At 38.6% G+C, this 21,108-nt stretch overlaps 1 protein-coding gene across 2 annotated transcripts in view; it reads left to right on the forward strand.

The window, feature by feature from the left end:
• Nucleotides 1–21,108, forward strand: part of LOC110458492 — a 51,448-nt gene that overhangs the window by 23,741 nt on the left and 6,599 nt on the right. For both annotated transcript variants that reach the window (XM_021510211.1, XM_021510212.1), the window contains 12 exons: nt 2,096–2,154; nt 5,665–5,794; nt 5,934–6,016; nt 6,533–6,671; nt 6,885–7,070; nt 8,292–8,471; nt 9,646–9,788; nt 12,078–12,278; nt 13,800–13,926; nt 14,486–14,605; nt 17,476–17,605; nt 19,233–19,435. In XM_021510211.1, the coding sequence (XP_021365886.1) occupies nt 2,096–2,154; nt 5,665–5,794; nt 5,934–6,016; nt 6,533–6,671; nt 6,885–7,070; nt 8,292–8,471; nt 9,646–9,788; nt 12,078–12,278; nt 13,800–13,926; nt 14,486–14,605; nt 17,476–17,605; nt 19,233–19,435 (1,701 nt within the window). The remainder of the gene's footprint in view (nt 1–2,095; nt 2,155–5,664; nt 5,795–5,933; nt 6,017–6,532; nt 6,672–6,884; nt 7,071–8,291; nt 8,472–9,645; nt 9,789–12,077; nt 12,279–13,799; nt 13,927–14,485; nt 14,606–17,475; nt 17,606–19,232; nt 19,436–21,108) is intronic.

The following is a 21,108-nucleotide window of genomic DNA, read 5'->3' on the forward strand; positions in this document are numbered from 1 at the left end:
TGTTTTGATTCTCCTTCCCCATTGTCTAGTACACCACACAAGGTGTTTTGATTCTCCTTCCCCATTGTCAAGTACACCACACAAGATGTTTTGATTCTCCTTCCCCATTGTCTAGTACACCACACAAGGTGTTTTTATTCTCCTTCCCCATTGTCTAGTACACTACACAAGTTGTTTTGATTCTCCTTCCCCATTGTCTAATACACTACACAAGTTGTTTTGATTCTCCTTCCCCATTGTCTAATACACTACACAAGTTGTTTTGATTCTCCTTCCCCATTGTCTAATACACTACACAAGTTGTTTTGATTCTCCTTCCCCATTGTCTAGTACGCCACACAAGGTGTTTTGATTCTCCTTCACCATTGTCTAGTACACCACACAAGTTGTTTTGATTCTTCTTTCCCATAGTTCAGTACACCACACAAGTTGTTTTGATTCTCCTTCCACTTTGTCTAGTACACCACACAAGTTGTTTTGATTCTCCTTCCACTTTGTCTAGTACACCACACAAGTTGTTTTGATTCTTCTTTCCCATAGTTCAGTACACCACACAAGTTGTTTTGATTCTCCTTCCCCATTGTCTAGTAGACCACACAAGTTGGTTTGATTCTTCTTTCCCATAGTTCAGTACACCACACAAGTTGTTTTGATTCTCCTTCCCCTTTGGCTAGGACACCACACAAGTTGTTTTGATTCTCCTTCCCCTTTGCCTAGTACACCACACAAGTTGTTTTGATTCTTCTTTCCCATAGTTCAGTACACCACACAAGTTGTTTTGATTCTCCTTCCCCTTTGGCTAGGACACCACACAAGTTGTTTTGATTCTCCTTCCACTTTGTCTAGTACACCACACAAGTTGTTTTGATTCTCCTTCCCCTTTGGCTAGGACACCACACAAGTTGTTTTGATTCTCCTTCCCCATTGTCTAATACACTACACAAGTTGTTTTGATTCTCCTTCCCCATTGTCTAATACACTACACAAGTTGTTTTGATTCTCCTTCCCCATTGTCTAGTAGACCACACAAGTTGGTTTGATTCTTCTTTCCCATAGTTCAGTACACCACACAAGTTGTTTTGATTCTCCTTCCACTTTGTCTAGTACACCACACAAGTTGTTTTGATTCTCCTTCCCCTTTGCCTAGTACACCACACAAGTTGTTTTGATTCTTCTTTCCCATAGTTCAGTACACCACACAAGTTGTTTTGATTCTCCTTCCCCTTTGTCTAGTACACCACACAAGTTGTGTTGATTCTCCTTCCCCATTGTCTAGTATACCACACAAGGTGTTTTGATTCTCCTTCCCCATTGTCAAGTACACCACACATAGTACACCACACAAGTTGTTTTGATTCTCCTTCCCCTTTGCCTAGTACACCACACAAGTTGTTTTGATTCTCCTTCCACTTTGTCTAGTACACCACACAAGTTGTTTTGATTCTCCTTCCACTTTGTCTAGTACACCACACAAGTTGTTTTGATTCTCCTTCCACTTTGTCTAGTACACCACACAAGTTGTTTTGATTCTTCTTTCCCATAGTTCAGTACACCACACAAGTTGTTTTGATTCTCCTTCCCCTTTGGCTAGGACACCACACAAGTTGTTTTGATTCTCCTTCCACTTTGTCTAGTACACCACACAAGTTGTTTTGATTCTTCTTTCCCATAGTTCAGTACACCACACAAGTTGTTTTGATTCTCCTTCCCCTTTGGCTAGGACACCACACAAGTTGTTTTGATTCTCCTTCCCCATTGTCTAGAATACTAAACAAGATTTGTATATCTATTTGAGATTGTAATGGTACTAGTACACCATACAAGTTGTTTTGATTCTCCTTCCCCATTGTCTAATACACTACACAAGTTGTTTTGATTCTCCTTCCCCATTGTCTAGAATACCACACAAGGTGTTTTGATTCTCCTTCCCCATTGTCAAGTACACCACACAAGTTGTTTTGATTCTCCTTCCCCATTGTCTAGTATACTAAACAAGATTTGTATATCTATTTGAGATTGTAATGGTAATTTCTGTTCACACCAACACCATATTAGATTGAAGCAGAAACAATAAACACCTGTATTGTGTCTGTAGGTTCGCTTCTTCACACAAGATCTGTCTGGTGAAAGTAACGAAGGAAAAGCCAGTGACAGGTAAGATGATCGACTCTCGTGGAAGGAACTGTTCCACATTTTGTAGATATCACAGCATTGTTATACATATATATATCAATACCCAAGTATTATTTGTCTCGCCGGGACAAAGTGAAAGCAAGAAACGAAAGTGTTGCTTTTCCAGCGACGGTGGCGTCAACATTAAGTTTTTAGGTCACCTGAGCTTTAGCTCAAGTGACCTATTGCTATCCGTTTTCGTCCGTCGTCGTCCATCGTCCGTCGTCCGTCGTCCGTTAACATTTTACATTTCAAACTTAAAGTCAAGTTCTGCTGGGCCGATTGAACTGAAAGTTGGTAGGAATGATCGCCTCATGGTCCTGACAAAGTGTTGTTATTTTTCGGGTCGATCAGAAATCCAATATGGCCGCCACGGCCGCCATTTTGAAAACCTATTTCAAACTTAAAGTCAAGTTCTGCTGGACCGATTGAACTGAAAGTTGGTAGGAATGATCGCCTCATGGTCCTGACAAAGTGTTGTTATTTTTCGGGTCGATCAGAAATCCAATATGGCCGCCACGGCCGCCATTTTGAAAACCTATTTCAAACTTAAAGTCAAGTTCTGCTGGACCGATTGAACTGAAAGTTGGTAGGAATGATCGCCTCATGGTCCTGACAAAGTGTTGTTATTTTTCGGGTCGATCAGAAATCCAATATGGCCGCCACGGCCGCCATTTTGAAAACCTATTTCAAACTTAAAGTCAAGTTCTGCTAGGCCGATTGAACTGAAACTTTGTAGGAATGATCAGCTCATGGTCCTGACAAAGTGTTGTTATTTTTTAGGTCAATCAGAAATCCAATATGGCCGCCACGGCCGCCATTTTGAAAACCTATTTCAAACTTAAAGTCAAGTTCTGCTGGACCGATTGAACTTAAAGTTTGTAGGAATGATAGACTCATGGTCCTGACAAAGTGTTGTTATTTTTCGGGTCGTTCAGAAATCCAATATGGCCGCCACGGCCGCCATTTTGAAAAACTATTTCAAACTTAAAGTCAAGTTCTGCTAGGCCGATTGAACTGAAACTTTGTAGGAATGATCAGCTCATGGTCCTGACAAAGTGTTGTTATTTTTCGGGTCAATCAGAAATACAATTTGGCTGCCATGGCCGCTATTTTGCTACTAAATTCTAATAGGCCGATCTCACTTAAAATTGGTCTAGGAATGATCAGCTCATGGTCCTGACAAAGTTAAGTTAACATTATACTATTTTTTACTCAAATTGGTACATATTTCAACAAAAAAAATAATACTGTAGACTCAGGTGACCGTTAAGGCCCATGGGCCTCTTGTTGTGTTAAAATTAAGTTTCACTGAAATTTTAAGTGCTAGAACAACCAAATTTGGACCAAAGATGCATCTTATGTAGTACATCTCAATCCATGCATCAAATGCTGGATGCGGCCTACCTTTCACGGTCCATTGACTTTGTCATCATCTCCATCAACATTAAGGTTTTGTGTTTAAGTTTGTTTCTCTAATATGTGCATTGATGGTCAAAGCGGGGCATAGGTGAGACGTATCAATCCGAATGGCTTGTTTATTGATTAATGGTCATATACAGGGATGTTAAATTAACTTAGGTTTGCTGGCTCAGTATATATAACAGTGTAAAATACTGGTATTTGTTTAGCTGACTCAGGATATATAACAGTGTAAAATACTGGTATTTGTTTCGCTGACTCAGTATATATAACAGTGTAAAATACTGGGATTTTTAAGCTGACTCAGTATATATAACAGTGTAAAATACTGGGATTTTTAAGCTGACTCAGTATATATAACAGTGTAAAATACTGGGATTTTTAAGCTGACTCAGTATATATAACAGTGTAAAATACTGGTATTTGTTTAGCTGGCTCAGTATATATAACAGTGTAAAATACTGGTATTTGTTTAGCTGGCTCAGTATATATAACAGTGTAAAATACTGGTATCTGTTTAGCTGACTCAGTATATATAACAGTGTAAAATACTGGTATTTATAAGCTGACTCAGTATATATAACAGTGTAAAATACTGGGATTTTTAAGCTGACTCAGTATATATAACAGTGTAAAATACTGGGATTTTTAAGCTGACTCAGTATATATAACAGTGTAAAATACTGGGATTTTTAAGCTGACTCAGTATATATAACAGTGTAAAATACTGGTATCTGTTTAGCTGACTCAGTATATATAACAGTGTAAAATACTGGGATTTTTAAGCTGACTCAGTATATATAACAGTGTAAAATACTGGTATTTATAAGCTGACTCAGTATATATAACAGTGTAAAATACTGGGATTTTTAAGCTGACTCAGTATATATAACAGTGTAAAATACTGGTATCTGTTTAGCTGACTCAGTATATATAACAGTGTAAAATACTGGGATTTTTAAGCTGACTCAGTATATATAACAGTGTAAAATACTGGTATCTGTTTAGCTGACTCAGTATATATAACAGTGTAAAATACTGGGATTTTTAAGCTGACTCAGTATATATAACAGTGTAAAATACTGGTATTTGTTTAGCTGGCTCAGTATATATAACAGTGTAAAATACTGGTATTTGTTTCGCTGACTCAGTATATACAACAGTGTAAAATACTGGTATTTGTTTAGCTGACTCAGTATATATAACTGTGTAAAATACTGGTATTTTTAAGCTGACTCAGTATATATAACAGTGTAAAATACTGGGATTTTTAAGCTGACTCAGTATATATAACAGTGTAAAATACTGGGATTTTTAAGCTGACTCAGTATATATAACAGTGTAAAATACTGGTATCTGTTTAGCTGACTCAGTATATATAACAGTGTAAAATACTGGTATCTGTTTAGCTGACTCAGTATATATAACAGTGTAAAATACTGGGATTTTTAAGCTGACTCAGTATATATAACAGTGTAAAATACTGGGATTTTTAAGCTGACTCAGTATATATAACAGTGTAAAATACTGGGATTTTTAAGCTGACTCAGTATATATAACAGTGTAAAATACTGGGATTTTTAAGCTGACTCAGTATATATAACAGTGTAAAATACTGGTATTTGTTTAGCTGACTCAGGATATATAACAGTGTAAAATACTGGTATTTGTTTAGCTGGCTCAGTATATATAACAGTGTAAAATACTGGTATTTATAAGCTGACTCAGTATATATAACAGTGTAAAATACTGGTATTTATAAGCTGACTCAGTATATATAACAGTGTAAAATACTGGGATTTTTAAGCTGACTCAGTATATATAACAGTGTAAAATACTGGGATTTTTAAGCTGACTCAGTATATATAACAGTGTAAAATACTGGGATTTTTAAGCTGACTCAGTATATATAACAGTGTAAAATACTGGGATTTTTAAGCTGACTCAGTATATATAACAGTGTAAAATACTGGTATTTTTTAGCTGACTCAGTATATACAACACTATGTACTGGCAATATGTTTCTGTATATTATATTGTAGCAGTGAATTTTGACCTAATGTTTTAAAGGCTAACAGGAGCAGTAAACGGTTCCGTCCCAGCACACACCTCCAAGGTCACACTCAAGGACACTAGTCCCAGTCAACTGGACACCATCTACTCCATACTAATGCAAGTCAAGGTCCTGGAAACAATGAAGGTAAGATCATTCAATACCAATTAGACTATAAGTGATCATATCCCGGCCATCTTATAGAGAAAGCTAAAGTTGTGTTACCGGTTCCTTTTCTGATTGGATCAAATGATGTGCATTGTTTATTGGTTTCACCATTTTACAGGACACTGGGAAGAACCACATCTGTACTAGTCATCAGCGACAACTCCAGACAATAGAGCGCTTGTTCCACTCGAAAGATGAGAGGTAAGTCTTCCTTGTCCTAATTTGCATGTAAAATCCACTCCCCCCACATAACATATCTGACACAAACTATCAAAAGAAGAAGAGAGTCCGATTTGTTTAAGTGATAGGAACATTTTCAAAGAAGCCAAATTTGCATAATTTGGTGAAATAAAAACAGAACGATTCTGAAATTTTGTATATCTGCATGATTTTCTTTTCATAACATAACAATTTTGTAGTTTCCGATTAAGTCAGGATACTGGAGACATTCACATTAAGGGTAAAGTGTTGTGGTCAAGGTTCTCCTTTACCCTACTACCAGGCTATTGTTTATATTGCTTTGGAAACCTTTGTCATCAAGGTGTACCTTGAAAAATTAAATCAAATTGCATGTACAGTCTAACCTGTATTTATAGAAAACCCTCAGAAAGTCCAAAAAAGTGGTCTGTAAACACAGGTGGTCTGTTAACACAGGTGGTCTGAGGTGGTTACAGGACCAGGTTTGACTGTATAATTACAGAGTTGTTTGCCTTACAGTGCTGGGCATCAGATGGTAGAGAGTTGGCTACACAAACAACAGGTGTCTAGTCTGAGATCCAGTCTCGTCAACATACTCCACCAAACACTGGAATGTTTATCAGACTCGCGTTGGGAGCTTCGCCGCATGGCGCAGCAGGTAAGTTCTAGATCACAGTATTGTGATCTGCTGTACCCATTGAATCAACTAGGTTTATGGTACTTTCTCTATCATCTACTCTTTCATGTCAGTTGTTCAATCATTTGATAATCTAGTATTTAGTGAGAAGCATCCTCTAAGTTTAAATCATGTAGAGCTTACTTTGTTTTAGATATTTTTACTGATGCTTTCTCTCTGACCCTCATGTTGTAGGTGCTGCCCTGCCTGGCAGAGGTGATTCGATGGTTTGACATGAGTATTCTGGAGGACTTGTGGAAAACACACCTGCAGCAGAAGACCAGTCTCTTCACATATGCCGCAGCATTGCTTCTCAAGGAGTCTGTGATACACTGTGTGAGACTGGAGCCTCTGCTACACAAACCGCCGGGGTCATGGCAGGTCAGTAAGAACCAAATAAAAGGTTATACCAGAAGGTCAACTAGGGTCATGGAAATCAGTAAGGGTCAAAATAAAAGGTTATACTAGAAGGTCAACTAGGGTCATGGAAATCAGTAAGGGTCAATATAAAAGGTTATACCAGTAGGTCAACCAGGGTCATGGCAGGTCAGTAGGGATCAAATGAAAGGATATACCAGTAGGTCAATCAGGTCACGGCAGGTCAGTAGGGGTCAAAATAAAAGGTTATACCAGTAGGTCAACCAGGGTCACGGCAGATCAGTAGGGATCAAATAAAAGGATACCAGTAGGTTAACCAGGGTCACGGCAGGTCAGTAGGGATCAAATAAAAGGATATACCAGTAGGTCAACCAGGGTCATGGCAGGTCAGTAGGGATCAAATAAAAGGATATACCAGTAGGTTAACCAGGGTCACGGCAGGTCAGTAGGGATCAAATAAAAGGATATACCAGTAGGTCAACCAGGGTCATGGCAGGTCAGTAAATGTCAAAATAATAGGTTATTTTTATAGGTCAACGGTTAACGTTAGAAGTTATGACCAAACTATTAGCTTAGAATGGAAAAGGTCAATTGCAAATCAGGATAAAAACACAGCTTACAAATTCTGATAACCAGTGTGTTCAAATATATTGTTGATAGGATGAAAGGAAAGAATTGTCTCCTATGTTGAGGGTTAGCCAAAGAAATCTCAACTCTCCGGGTGAGATTCTTGAATGACAAACACTGGGCTTGAAGCAAAGCCTTGGGTTAGACAATCCAGAACTCTTTGGGTTGAGTTTTCTCTGTCATACCCAAACATGGGAGATTCTACTCCTAAAATGTATCTGAAAACAAAAGTTGCTAGGAAACCCCCACATCCCATTGTGTTCACCAATGGAATGAACAGAAATGTAAAAGTCAGGGTCAAAAAACGTTATGTGCAGATGATAAAACTATATTTTATTATTTAATACAAAAACTAAACTAAAATTTACATATAGGTGAGTTTATTTTACCATGCTAAGAATGCAGTTTTGATTTTAAAAAAAACTTGTCAGGGTACCTTCAGAGCATGGAAATTTATCTGTGGCCAACAATAAAAGAAAAAGTAACCCACCCAATCCCAACCTTCAATACATTCAGGATCTTTCCCTGTACAGTATAAATTAACAAGTGCTGATGTTTATTAATGACCAACCTGAGTGACTGAGTCTTTCCTTCCAGGACCATGATGGCTGTAAGAAGATTATCACCAGCATTGTAAAGAGCCTGACTACTCAGCTAAACGGTTATCTCTCTTGTCTAGACAATATCATACAACGACCTGTGTTTGACCGTCTGTCTGTGATAGCGGCTAGCACTGTTATCACCGCACACAACCACTTCTCTATACACGAGGACCAGGTAAGTGTCTCTTGTACATCAGTGTATGATCACTGGAGTGAAGCTTTTTATCACAAAATCCCGTTCTGATGAGATATATTGGTATATTCACGCAAAACATTTAGTTTCGATATCAATATGAATTAATGTTTTTCAAAATGATGAATATGATGGACCATTATTTTAAAACATTAAGTGTATAATAATGTATAGCATTGTGCCAGGATTTATTTTTTAATAGATTTATCTGAAGATAAACCTAGCTGTTTTCAGCTAATATACCGTGTATAGCAATATGAAAGAATATTGCTTTTATGCATTTCAGAATTTGACAATGTATTGATAAGTAAAACCTGCTTATCTCTGCATTGTTGGAAACAGAAAAAATGTTACACTTGTGTTTGACTTTTGTACAAAGAAAAAAACAGATTTACATTCACATTTTACATGGACAGTGTTTAACCAAATATTATTTTGATGCAGTAAAACATATAAAAGTTGACTGAAGAGGTGTACAATTTCATACTAAGGGTATTGATTTATATATTGAAGATTTGCACTAGCCCTGAAATAAATCTATCAGCCGTTGTGCCAGACTCTTAGAATTCTTTACTGGACTGACTCAAATTCATTGACTGACAGGCAGAAGCTTTTATAAAAAAAACTTTGGTAAATGGAAAAGTGTGAAGAAGGGTTCGATGAATGTATCATATTGTACATTCTGTAGGATACATCCATCTTATGCAATACTGGGTATGTAGGACACTGTTCACACAACCTGATGAATGATAGGACACTGTTCACACAACCAAATGAACGATAGGACACTGTTCACACAACCAAATGAAAGATAGGACACTGTTCACACAACCAAATGAAAGATAGGACACTGTTAACACAACCAAATGAACGATAGGACACTGTTCACACAACCAGATGAAAGATAGGACACTGTTCACACAACCAAATGAACGATAGGACACTGTTCACTTAACCAAATGAAAGATAGGACACTGTTCACACAACCAAATGAAAGATATGACACTGTTCACACAACCAGATGAAAGATAGGACACTGTTCACACAACCAGATGAACGAGTTAGGAGGTGAAGTTATCTTATGCAGGCTCAAGTTAAATTTGTTCTATTGTTTATGTTTACTATTATATTTACCAAGTTGAAACCATTTTTTCAGAGAGTGAAACAGACTGCTACAGTGCTGTCATTCTGGAAGCTCCTGTTTTGTTTTACTCATCCAAACTTACGAATCTCAAAGGACTTGATACATGGCAACACAGACATCAAGTTCTTCTCCTCACCGTTCGAGGGCTATCTGAGGTAAGATCAGGTCAAATAAACCAATGATATTTACTACTTTCTATTTCCAGAGTATTATGTCTGCTTGAACTATCTCTTATATAAGATTTCCATCGTGTTACTGGTAAGTAGGAGTGTGAGATAGAGCTATCCACTTCATATTGGTGTTGAAAGTGGAATAAATAAAAAAAATACTCATTCACCCCTGAAGACACATTCCTCTCCAATTCAAAGGTTGGAATAGTTCATTCTGAAATTTAAGGGGTGAATCAATTAAAGAATATTGAACATAATTGTAAATTTTTACTGCACTTCCCAATGATGGAAATATATGTTAAACAATACCATCATCATAAAGTGTATCTGGTGTTTAAAGGATTGAACAAACTAACATAACAACAGTTGACTTAATATATAGTGAGTTTATATCTATATCTCCGGCTTATTGTTGATCTGTAAGATTAACGGACACATCAATCAGTTATCATTTTAATTGATACTAACACTATTTCTATCATAATCAAAGGATCTGAAGCTGCTGAATCACATGAGAAAGTGATAGTGTGTCTTTACATTATTGAGAACTGTTACTTGATACTGAGAATGATTAGTGTGTCTTTACATTATTGAGAACTTTTACTTGGTACTGAGAATGATTGATGTGTCTTTAGATTATTGAGAACTTTTACTTGGTACTGAGAATGATTGATGTGTCTTAACATTATTGAGAACTGTTACTTTATACTGAGAAGGATTAGTGGGTGTTTACATTATTGAGAACTTTTGCTTGATAATTAGAATGATTGGTGTGGCTTAACTTTATTGAGAACTTTTACTTGGTACTGAGAATGATTGATGTGTCTTTAGATTATTGAGAACTTTTACCTGATACTGAGAATGATTAATGTGTCTTTACATTATTGAGATCTGTTACTTGATACTGAGAAAGATTAGTGTGTCTTTACAGTATTGAGAACTTTTACTTGGTACTGAGAATGATTGATGTGTCTTTACTTTATTGTGAACTTTTACTTGAGACTGAGAATGATTGGTGTGTCTTAACTTTATTGAGAACTTTTACTTGGTACTGAGAATGATTGATGTGTCTTTACTTTATTGTGAACTTTTACTTGAGACTGAGAATGATTGGTGTGTCTTGACTTTATTGAGAACTTTTACTTGGTACTGAGAATGATTGATGTGTCTTAACATTATTGAGAACTGTTACTTTATACTGAGAAGGATTAGTGTGTCGTTACATTATTGAGAACTTTTGCTTGATAATTAGAATGATTGGTGTGTCTTGACTTTATTGAGAACTTTTACTTGATCCTGAGAAGGATTAGTGTGTCTTTACAGTATTGAGAACTTTTACTTGGTACTGAGAATGATTGATGTGTCTTTACATTATTGACAACTTTTACTTGATACTGAGGATGATTGATGTGTCTTAACATTATTGAGAACTGTTACTTTATACTGAGAAGGATTAGTGTGTCGTTACATTATTGAGAACTTTTACTTGATCCTGAGAATGACTGGTGTGTCTTTACATTATAGAGAACTGTTACTTGATAGTGAGAATGATTGATGTGTCTTAACATTATTGAGAACTGTTACTTTATACTGAGAAGGATTAGTGGGTGTTTACATTATTGAGAACTTTTGCTTGATAATTAGAATGATTGGAGTGTCTTAACTTTATTGAGAACTTTTACTTGGTACTGAGAATGATTGATGTGTCTTAACATTATTGAGAACTGTTACCTGATACTGAGAATGATTAGTGTGTCTTTCCATTATTTAGAACTATTACTTGATACTGAGAATGTTTGATGTGTCTTAACATTATTGAGAACTGTTACTTGAAACTAAGAAGGATTAGACTGGGTTTACCTTATTGAGAACTTTTACCTGATACTGAGAATGATTGATGTGTCTTTACATCATTGACAACTTTTACTTGATACTGAGGATGATTGATGTGTCTTAACATTATTGAGAACTGTTACTTTATACTGAGAAGGATTAGTGAGTCTTTACATTATTGAGAACTTTTGCTTGATAATTAGAATGATTAGTGTGTCTTTACATTATTGAGAACTGTTACTTGATACTGAGAAGGATTAGTGTGTCTTTACATTATTGAGAACTTTTACTTGATAATTAGAATGATTGGTGTGTCTTAACTTTATTGAGAACTTTTACTTGATACTGAGAATGATTGATGTGTCTTTACATTATTGACAACTTTTACTTGATACTGAGACTGATTGTAATTGTTTCAGTTTTTGATTGTAATTGTTCCAGTTGTTGCCTAGTGAGACCTGACAATAAACAACAATGTGCCAAACAGGTTGAGAAACTATTTATCACCGAGACTTTTCACGCCTGCAAGCATTTCCTACAGAGCCTGCCTGTGGAGAGCTCCTCCCTCCTCCTGCCTATGGTGGCTCACTACACCGGTATATTTGTGGAGGACTCACACATTTGTAAAACATTAACAGAATGGTGAGTAGAGAAAATGCTGGGTTTGGGGGCTAGATGTTTGGTTTGAGTTATGAGGGTTTTTTGAGGGGTGGAGAGTTTAGTTTTGAGGTTGGTTTAGGTGTAGGGGTTTTGTTTTAGTTGATATTTTGTTGTGAAAAGTTGGGAGGGTTGTTAAATTTTGAGTAAGATTTACAGAATTAGGGTTTGGTTTGATTTGAGAAGTATTGTTAGGGATGGGATGTTAAGTTTTGAGTGGGGTCTAGGTGTAGGGTTTTTGTTTGAGCTGAGATTATGTTGTGAGAACTGGGGTGGGTTGTTTGATATCAAGTGAGATTTTGGTATTGGGGTTTGGTTTGATTTGAAAAGTATTGTTAGGGATGGGATGGGATGTTAGGTTTTGAGTGGGGTTTAGGTGTAGGGGTTGGGTTGGGTTAAGGTGTAGGGGTTAGGTTGGATTTAGGTGTAGGGGTTGGGTTGGGTCTAGGTGTAGGTGTTGGGTTGGGTCTAGGTGTAGGGGTTGGGTGGGGTCTAGGTGTAGGGGTTGGGTTGGGTCTAGGTGTAGGGGTTGGGTGGGGTCTAGGTGAAGGGGTTGGGTTGGGTTGGGTCTAGGTGTAGGGGTTTGGTTGGGTCTAGGTGTAGGGGTTGGGTTGGGTCTAGTTGAGGGGTTTGGTGGGGTCTAGGTGTAGGGGTTGGGTTGGGTCTAGGTGTAGGGGTTTGGTTGGGTCTAGGTGTAGGGGTTGGGTTGGGTCTAGATGTAGGGGTTGAGTGGGGTCTAGGTGTAGGGGTTGGGTTGGGTCTAGATGTAGGGGTTGAGTGGGGTCTAGGTGTAGGGGTTGGGTTGGGTCTAGGTGTAGGGGTTGGGTGGGGTCTAGTTGTAGGGGTAGGGTTGGGTTTAGGTGTAGGGGTTGGGTTGGGTCTAGGTGTAGGGGTTGGGTTGGGTTCGAGCTGAAATTTGTTGTTAGGACTAGGATGGGTTGTGTAATTTGTAGTGGGATTTCTGTTTAATAAAAAAAAATGAGAATTATTGTGAGAGATGGGATGGGTTTTTTAGATTTGAGTGGGTTAGGTGTAGGAGTTTGGTTTGAGTTGAGCTGTTGTAAGGGCAGAGGTGGGCTGTCAAGTTTGGAGTGGGACTTTGGTTTTTTGGACTTTTGATTTAAGAATTGTTCTGAAAGACGGGATTGGGTGTTCAGTTTTGAGTTGGGTTAAGGTGTAGGGTTGGGTTTGTACCGAGAGTAAATTCATTATGAATTGTTCTATATCAATATATAAATATATGAGATATGCTGCTATATTGTTATGAGAGAATGTCATGTACTTGTTTATAGAATAACATATTTAATGTGATGAGTAATTGGATAAAACAGGAATAATGTTCAGGGCCTAGTTCCACAAACGCTCAATAAACTTCAGAACAGCATTGCTAAAGCAAGAAACCAAGAAAACTTCAGATAAGAATATCTATGTAGGTGTCTCTTAGGATCGTCAATAGGGGATGTATTAGAAATAAAATTACATGGATTATCATGATTATGGTTTCAGTTTGAGTGTTGTTGGCTCCAAGGTAGTAGGGATTACCATGAAAATGGAGGACGATGAGCAACAACAAAGCTGCCTAAAATGTATTAACTTGTCCTTAAAGGAACTGTCAGCCATCATAACAATGAAGGTAGGTAATTAAATATCATCTTGTCACAATGAAGGTAGGTAATTAAATACCATCTTGTCCTAGAGGAACTGTCAGCCATCATTACAATGAAGGTAGGTAATTAAATACCATCTTGTCACAATGAAGGTAGGTAATTAAATATCATCTCGTCCTGGAGAAACTGTCAGCCATCATTACAATGAAGGTAGGTAATTAAATAGTTTCTGTCATTTCCTTGTGTGAAAGATAGACCTGTCCAGGGCAAGAAAGGGGTGTAAGAAATATCCATCTTACACCGTAATGTCACAATTGCTCAACAATGACATGATATCACTAATTTGGAAAAGTCTGATGAGGCAATGTGGAAAAGGCAACGTGATGAAATTAAAACCTTTAACAAAATATTGACCATACAAGTTAGAAAGATGAGATAATGTTACTATATGTGACTTTGTAACTATGAGTGTTATAGTTTGTGACTTTGTTAGATGTTTATTACAATATGTGACTTTGTAACTTTGTGTGTTACAAAGTGTGACTTTGTTAGATGTATGTTACATTATGTACATGACTGTTACAGAGTTCCGAAGTACACCTGGTACAGAAAGTATTAAACATCTACATCACCCTGTGTCAGGCCCTTAACCCAGTCAAGCACGTCCGTCTCATCCTCGTTGCTATTTGTTCCAGAGTTAATGAGGTCAGTATCAGTCTCTTTCAAGTTTTATAATTTTAGATAAAAACTATGCAACAAAAATAATAATATGATAAATATCTGTATTTTTAGGTTGCCTGGTACTTCTTTATCCAATAAAACATAACAGGCATAACCATGTAGAATTGATCAGTGTAAAACTTTTATGAATTGATCAGTTTTCAATAAATGTAACTTTAACTTTTCAGTTTTCAGATATGATAACTATCCCCTGATGTTTTGTATTCAAGTATTTTTTTCCAACCCATTTTTATGGAGTTATGGCCCTTTGTTAAAAAATCCTAGTCCAGGGCCCACTTGTATAAAACATCTCAACTCTTGAGATTTCTTTAAGTCCAAGATTTCCCATAGACAATACATTGCTTGACATTTTCCTTAACTTTGAGATGTTTTATATAAGTGGCTACTGACAACTATCTACTGTGCCAATCTCAAAGAAAGTTTACAGATATGGTAACTGCCCCCTGACATCGTGCATCCAAGTAGTACTTTTTCATTTCGACCCTTTTAAAAGGAGTTATGGCCCTTTGTTGAAAAAATCTTTGTCTGCCTCTTAAACTACCTGGCCGATTTCAATGAAAGTTCACAGATATGGTAATTATGTCTCCCCTTCGAATGAAGGGAGACATATTGTATTAGAACTGGTTCTTCTCCTTCTTCTTCTGGTTCTTCTAATCAAACTTTTCTGGGCCATAACTTTTGAACCATTAAAGATATCTTGATGAAACTTTAGGTATGCATGCATCACCCACAGGAGGTGTGCAGTGCACTGAAATCAGGTCACTGTGACCTACACCTCAATGTCAAAGGTCAAATAAGTGCACATTTTCAGTAAATTCTTGTCCAGCCCGTAAATTTCAAACCGTTAATATACAGAGCTATGGCCCTTTGTTTATTTTTGATACCGAAGTTTGTCCACAGCATAACTTCCATGTTATATCACCTACGTTGACCAAACTTGCTGAAGTTTTAATGTATCTTGGAAAGTAGGAGTGACGCAATCTAAATTCGGGTTTCGATCCCACTATATAAAGCGATATGGCGATATATAATTTTTTATACCCGAGTTTTTCTATTGGCTAATAAGGGGAGACATATGTTTTTGTTCACAAAAGCAAAATTCTAGTTTCCCCCTGATGTCGTGAATCAGGGTAATAGTTTTTTAGGTCACCCGAGCTTTAGCTCAAGTGACCTATTGCTATCCGTCCGTCGTCCGTCGTCCGTCGTCCGTTAATATTTTACATTTCAAACTTAAAGTCAAGTTCTGCTGGGCCGATTGAACTGAAAGTTTGTAGGAATGATCACCTCATGGTCCTGACAAAGTGTTGTTATTTTTCGGGTCGATCAGAAATCCAATATGGCCGCCACGGCCACCATTTTGAAAACCTATTTCAAACTTAAAGTCAAGTTCTGCTGGACCGATTGAACTGAAAGTTGGTAGGAATGATCGCCTCATGGTCCTGACAAAGTGTTGTTATTTTTTGGGTCGATCAGAAATCCAATATGGCCACCACGGCCGCCATTTTGAAAACCTATTTCAAACTTAAAGTCAAGTTCTGCTGGACCGATTGAACTTAAAGTTTGTAGGAATGATCGACTCATGGTCCTGACAAAGTGTTGTTATTTTTCAGGTCAATCATAAATCCAATATGGCCGCCACGGCCACCATTTTGAAAAACTATTTCAAACTTAAAGTCAAGTTCTGCTAGGCCGATTGAACTGAAACTTTGTAGGAATGATTGACTCATGGTCCTGACAAAGTGTTGTTATTTTTCGGGTCGATCAGAAATCCAATATGGCCACCACGGCTGCCATTTTGGAAAACTATTTCAAACTTAAAGTAAAGATCTACTTGGCCGATTGAACTGAAACTTTGTAGGAATGATCGAATCATGGTCCTGACAAAGTGTTGTTATTTTTCGGGTCAATCAGAAATACAATTTGGCTGCCATGGCCGCTATTTTGCTACTAAGTTCTAATAGGCCGATCTCACTTAAAATTGGTCTAGGAATGATCAGCTCATGGTCCTGACAAAGTTAAGTTAACATTATACTATTTTTTACTCAAATTGGTACATATTTCAACAACAAAAATAAATACTGTAGACTCAGGTGACCGTTTAGGCCCATGGGCCTCTTGTTTCATTTCAACCCTTTTTTAAGGATTTATGGCCCTTCGACAAGTTTGTTAAAAATCTTTGTCCTGACAACTCTTCCTCAACTACTAGGACTATTTTGGCAAATCTTCTTCATCTGGACGAACAAGATTCGGTTTGCAAGTATGTTTTGGTATTGGGAGGGAGTTCAGAAAGTATGTCAGTAGTCTGTACACTTAAATAAGTGTGCAACTCGGTCAATAAAGAAATGATTTCTGGTGGGAGACTATGGATTAGTTAGCCTTTAGCTTACAGTTCTAATTTATATAGGAGTGGGGGGTAATAGTTAGCCTTTACCTTACAGTTCTAGTTTATATGGAGAGGGGGGTAATAGTTAGCCATTGTCTTACAGTTCTAATTTATATAGGATCGGGGGGTAATAGTTAGCCTTTGACTTACAGTTCTAGTTTATATAGGAGCGGGGGGTATTAGTTAGCCTTTACCTTACAGTTCTAATTTATATGAAGAGGGGGGTAATAGTTAGCCATTGACTTACAGTTCTAATTTATATAGGATCGGGGGGTAATAGTTAGCCTTTGACTTACAGTTCTAGTTTATATAGGAGCGGGGGGTATTAGTTAGCTTTACTTTACAGTTCAAATTTATATAGGATTGGGGGATTATAGTTAGCCTTTGACTTACAGTTCTAGTTTATATCTACTTCCTTACAAAGATTTGATTGTGCGACCCTGTTTTGTAGGATATCTACTTCAGTGCTGAACATTCGCCCCGCCCTGGGGACGACCTGTCCTTACTATCCAACAACATTCCACTGTCCAGCAGTCCAGTCGCTGCCCACCACTGGGACCAGGAGGACACAGTCATCTCTGGTCAGTACTAGCCACGTGATACACAGTCATCTCTGGTCAGTACTCACCATGTATCACAAGCCTGATTCTGTTTGTGTGTAAATGTTTTTTGATGAAATTGATCATAATTACATTACATACTGATGAATTCATATCTGTCATAGAAAACTACATAAATAAGTACAGTATCTCGCCAATTAGCTATTTGTAAGTAGTAAACCTGTTAAAATATAAATATTTTACCATTTTAACATCTGTTTTAGCTCACCTGGTCTGAAGGGCCAAGTGAGCTTATGCCATGGTGCGGCGTCCGTCGTCCATCCATTGTCCGTCCGGCATCAATATTTTACTTTAAACAATTTCTTCTCAATAACCAAAAGGCCTATGATGATAATATTTGGCCAGAAGCAAACTGGGATGAAGGGCTACCAAGATTGTTAAAAGAAATGACCTTTACCTATTTTCAAGGTCACAGGGGTCAAATATGTTAAAAACTTTAAACAACTTTTTCTGAATAACCAAAAGTCGCAGGATGATGATATTTGGCCAGTAGCATGCTGGGATGAAGGGCTACCAAGTTTGTTCAAATGAATGACCTTCATCTATTTTCATGGTCACAGGGGTCAATTGTCTTAAAAAATCTTACTTCTTCTCAATAACTAAGAGGCCTAGGATAATGATATTTGGCCAGTAACATGCTAGGATGAAGGGCTACCAAGTTTGTTCAAATGAATAACTTTTATATATATTCAAGGTCACAGGGGTCAAATATGTTAAACACCTTTAAACAACTTCTTCTCAATAACCGAAAACTCTAGGATGATGCTATTTGGCTAGTAGCATGCTGTGATAAAGAGCTACCAAGTTTGTTCAAATGAATGACCTTGATTAACTTTGAAGGTCACAGGGGTCAAATGTCTTAAAATCTTCAAACAACTTTTTCTCAATAACCAATATGCCTAGGGTACTGATATTGGGCCTGTAGCATGCTGTGATGAAGGGCTTCCAAGTTTGTTGAAATTAATGACCTTTTTCCATTTTCAAGATCACAGGGGTCAATTGTCTTAAAAAGTCTTTAAACAACTTCTTCTGAATAACTAAGAGACCTAGGATAATTATATTTGGCCAGTAGCATGCTGTGATGAAGGGCTACCAAATTTGTTCAAATGAATGACCTTGACCAACTTTGAAGGTCACAGGGGTCAAATGTCTTAAAATCTTCAAACCACTTCTTCTCAATAACCAAAAGGCCAAGGGTACTGATATTGGGCCTGTAGCATGCTGGGATGAAGGGCTACCAAGATTGTTCAAATGAATGACCTTGACCCACTTTCAACCTAATGTCCTTGTTCGACATTCAAAGACACAGGCTTCATGTTTAAATCTTTTAATAGGTTCTTGTGAATCAAACACTGATATTCTGCCTGTAGCTGTATTTTAGTCCACTTTTAAGATTACAAGTGTGAGATTAATACCAGGTGAGCAATGCAGGCCCATTTGGCCTCTTGTTATTGTAAATTTCCAACTTTAGTGTGTTTAGTAGAAAACAATTTTGTACCATGCAGTCTCCAATGTCCGTATCTGTTTTTAGTTTATTTGGTTTTGTTCCATATTTGGAGTTTAATCCCCGGTTATTCAAACTTCACAGGAAGTCCTGGAGTGTTTCCAGAATGTCTAACACTTGACCTTAGCAACAACAGTGGTAGCCTCCCATCGGGCCGACTCAGCTCGCTAAGTCAGTACAGCGACAAGGGCCGGACACGTTCTCCGACCCACAGTGTGGAGGCTGAGGAGGGGGAGCAGGAACAGCAGGGCTCGGACTGGGATAGCTGGGATGAGGAGGAAAATGAGGTGAGCATATGGGAGGATTAGGAGTGGGGACTTATGGTGAAAGGGTTGAGACTATCGGGACTATCAGTAAAATTATTTGGAGTGATTTTGAAGGGAAGGGACTCTTAGTGAGGTAGAGGGGACTTATGATGAAAGGGTGTGTTAATCAAATAAAAGGTAAATGAAAACTCTTGTTGAGGTGGGGACTTGCAATTGGTGGATGCTCAATGAGGGGTAGAGACTTGCTGTTAGGGGCTCTAGATGAGGGGTAGAGACTTGGTGTGAGGGGTAAGGGGGCTCTAGGTGAGGGGTAGGAACTTGCTGTGAAGGGTTATATTATTAGGGGTTCTAGATGAGGGGTAGAGACTTGGTGTGAGGGGTAAGGGGGCTCTAGATGAGGGGTAGAGACTTGCTGTTAGGGGCTCTAGATGAAGGGTAGAGACTTGCTGTTAGGGGCTCTAGATGAGGGGAAGAGACTTGCTGTTAAGGGCTCTAGATGAGGGGTAGAGACTTGCTGTTAGGGGCTCTAGATGAGGGGTAGAGACTTGCTGTTAGGGGCTCTAGATGAGGGGTAGAGACATGCTGTTAGGGGCTCTAGATGAGGGGAAGAGACTTGCTGTTAGGGGCTCTAGATGAGGGGTAGAGACTTGCGGTTAGGGGCTCTAGATGAGGTGTAGAGACTTGGTGTGAGGGGTAAGGGGGCTCTAGGTGAGGGGTAGGAACTTGCTGTGAAGGGTTATATTATTAGGGGTTCTAGATGAGGGGTAGAGACTTGGTGTGAGGGGTAAGGGGGCTCTAGATGAGGGGTAGGGACTTGCTGTGAAGGGTTATATTATTAGGGGCTCTAGATGAGGGGTAGGGACTTTGTGTGAGGGGTAAGGGGGCTCTAGATGAGGGGTAGAGACTTGCGGTTAGGGGCTCTAGATGAGGTGTAGAGACTTGGTGTGAGGGGTAAGGGGGCTCTAGGTGAGGGGTAGGAACTTGCTGTGAAGGGTTATATTATTAGGGGTTCTAGATGAGGGGTAGAGACTTGGTGTGAGGGGTAAGGGGGCTCTAGATGAGGGGTAGGGACTTGCTGTGAAGGGTTATATTATTAGGGGCTCTAGATGAGGGGTAGGGACTTTGTGTGAGGGGTAAGGGGGCTCTAGATGAGGGGTAGAGACTTGCGGTTAGGGGCTCTAGATGAGGGGTAGAGACTTGGTGTGAGGGGTAAGGGGGCTCTAGATGAGGGGTAGAGACTTGGTGTGAGGGGTAAGGGGGCTCTAGATGAGGGGTAGAGACTTGCGGTTAGGGGCTCTAGATAAGGGGTAGAGACTTGGTGTGAGGGTTAAAGGGGCTATAGATGAGGGGTAGGGACTTGCTGTGAAGGGTTATATTATTAGGGGTTCTAGATGAGGGGTAGAGACATGGTGTGAGGGGTAAGGGGGCTCTAGATGAGGGGTAGGGACTTGGGATGAGGGGTAAGGGGACTCTAGATGAGGGGTAGAGACTTGCGGTTAGGGGCTCTAGATGAGGGGTAGAGACTTGATGTGAGGGGTAAGGGGGCTCTAGATGAGGGGTAGGAACTTGCTGTGAAGGGTTATATTATTAGGGGTTCTAGATGAGGGGTAGAGACTTGGTGTGAGGGGTAAGGGGGCTCTAGATGAGGGGTAGGGACTTGCTGTTAGGGGCTCTAGATGAGGGGTAGAGACTTG

The sequence above is a fragment of the Mizuhopecten yessoensis genome, unplaced genomic scaffold (genome assembly GCF_002113885.1).
Source record: "Mizuhopecten yessoensis strain PY_sf001 unplaced genomic scaffold, ASM211388v2 scaffold9615, whole genome shotgun sequence".
Classification (NCBI taxonomy): Eukaryota; Metazoa; Mollusca; class Bivalvia; order Pectinida; family Pectinidae; genus Mizuhopecten; species Mizuhopecten yessoensis.